The sequence below is a fragment of the Myotis brandtii genome, unplaced genomic scaffold (assembly GCF_000412655.1).
Source record: "Myotis brandtii unplaced genomic scaffold, ASM41265v1 scaffold161, whole genome shotgun sequence".
NCBI lineage: Eukaryota > Metazoa > Chordata > Mammalia > Chiroptera > Vespertilionidae > Myotis > Myotis brandtii.
The window spans coordinates 263216-265133 of record NW_005355881.1 but is presented as its reverse complement, the minus strand read 5'-3'; the positions used below and the strand labels follow the sequence as shown (position 1 = coordinate 265133).

Sequence of the window (1918 nt, the reverse complement as noted above, 5' to 3'; positions counted from 1 at the left end):
TATGAACATAAGACAGGCAGGAACATCCCCAACCCCAACCCCGCAGATGGGAGAGAGGTGTTTTTTGAGCACTCAGACTGAGTGCCAAACAGTGCTAAAAGCTCTATAAACGCACACGTAGCTTGTGTGGTCTAAAAAACAAAGAAACCTATGCAATAGATTCTTTAATACCCCCATTTCCTAAATGAGGAAATGATCCTAATGATAAGTGATTATGGCAATAAAAATATCAAACACGTGTATGTGCTTACTATATGCTAGGCAGTACTCTAACTCATTTAACCCTCTTAAGAACCCCCTGAGGCAGATACTATTATTAGCCCCACTTTACAGATGAGGAAGTAATCTATCCCACTTCCTGGACCGACTGGCTTTTGAACCCACCTCGGTCTCATTCTACAGTCTGGGCTCTTTATCACCAGCTCCAAGGACTGACCCCGCAGCAATTACACCCGCGGGACCCAGGCTCCCCCACAGGTAGGTGTTGAGGTCCCACTCCCCCCACCCCATTCTCCACATTCCCTTCCCTCCCAGGGTCCCTGCCACGGAACCTCACCGCCATACAGGTGCTGGATGCCCTTCACGTCGTCCGCATGCAGGGGCGGCTGCTCGGTGTAGCTGTACATGGGGTACATGAGCGCCTCTGGCACGTCCGTGTGATCTAAGCCCAGGGCATGGCCGAACTCGTGCGCAGCCACAAGGAACAGGCTGTATCCTGGAGGAAAAGGGGGGCCTGTGACTTGGGCCCTGGGCTGCGCTCCCAGCTTTGGCCTCCAACCCCCTCCCCACCACATACACACATACACACACACACACACACACACACACACACACACACTACCCCAGCCCTGGAACCCTGGAACCCTGCACACCTTGGTCGGGGCAGAAACCCCACTTCCTGTCGCTGTCGAAGTTCGATGTGGTGGCACACCAGAGGTGCCCATCATTGCGGCCCTCCCGGGTACAGGTGGAGTACTCCTTGCCCAGGAAGATGAAGGGGAAGACGCACAGCTCCCCCGCTGAGTTGCCTCCAGTCACCGTCGAGTCCACTGAAGAGACCCAGGGCTTTGGGTGAGCAGGTGGGTGGGCCCAATAAGGGGCCGGGGCGGGCCAAACAGGGAGCTAGAGAATCTGGGTGCCATTGTTAAAGCCTAGGGGGCGATGTAGGGCGCCGCTGAGCCCCGGGTGAGCCTGGGGAGGGGAGGCCCAGGGAGAGGCCCCAGGCTGTGCATGGGGAGGGGGCAACTGGAAGGCAGAGGGAGGGGCTGGGTGAGGGTGGGCAGAGTGCCCGCGGTCCTGCAGACCAATGACAAGTGCAGAGACACTGATGGGTGGAGGAGGCGCGTTTAGAGGACCAGTGGCAGGCGGGGCACACGCACCTCGGGTCGGGCAGAAGCCGTAAAGCTTGTCCTGGTCGTAGTTGGCGGTGGTGGCGCACCAGCGGTAGCCGTCGGAGCGGCCGTCGGTGGTGCAGGCGGAGTAGGAGCGGCCCTCGAAGGTGAAGGGAAACACGCAGGGCTTGCCGTCGGAATTGCCGTGCTGGGTGTAGAGTCCTGGGGAGGCCCACACGTCACCCCGAGTTCACTAACCCCCAGGCCACCGCTCCTGCGCCCCCCTCTCCTCATGTCACGGGCGAGTCAACTGGGCCCAGAGGACAGGAGAACGGCCTGCAGACCCCACAACACGAGTGGCCGCGCTGGGGTGACAACCCAGGGTTCCGGGCTCCGTGGCCCCGAACTCACTCTCGCTGGGGCAGAAGCCGAACCGACGGTCCGTGTCAAAGTCCGCCGTGGTGCTGCACCAGAGCTGGTCGTCGGAGCGGCCGTCCGTGGTGCAGGCGGAGTAGGAGCGGCCCTCGAAGGTGAAGGGGAAGTGGCAGGGGGCGCCGTCTGCGTTTCCAAAGAAGGTCTGGACCACT

At 60.1% G+C, this 1918-nt stretch overlaps 1 protein-coding gene across 1 annotated transcript in view; it reads right to left on the bottom strand.

Moving 5' to 3' along the window:
* Positions 1 to 1918, bottom strand: part of MMP9 (matrix metallopeptidase 9) — a 7620-nt gene that overhangs the window by 3641 nt on the left and 2061 nt on the right. The window contains exons 5-8 of the mRNA XM_005862152.2: positions 1743 to 1916; positions 1380 to 1553; positions 873 to 1049; positions 557 to 715 (exon numbers count right to left, since the gene is read on the bottom strand). Coding sequence (XP_005862214.1) covers positions 557 to 715; positions 873 to 1049; positions 1380 to 1553; positions 1743 to 1916 — 684 coding nt within the window. The remainder of the gene's footprint in view (positions 1 to 556; positions 716 to 872; positions 1050 to 1379; positions 1554 to 1742; positions 1917 to 1918) is intronic.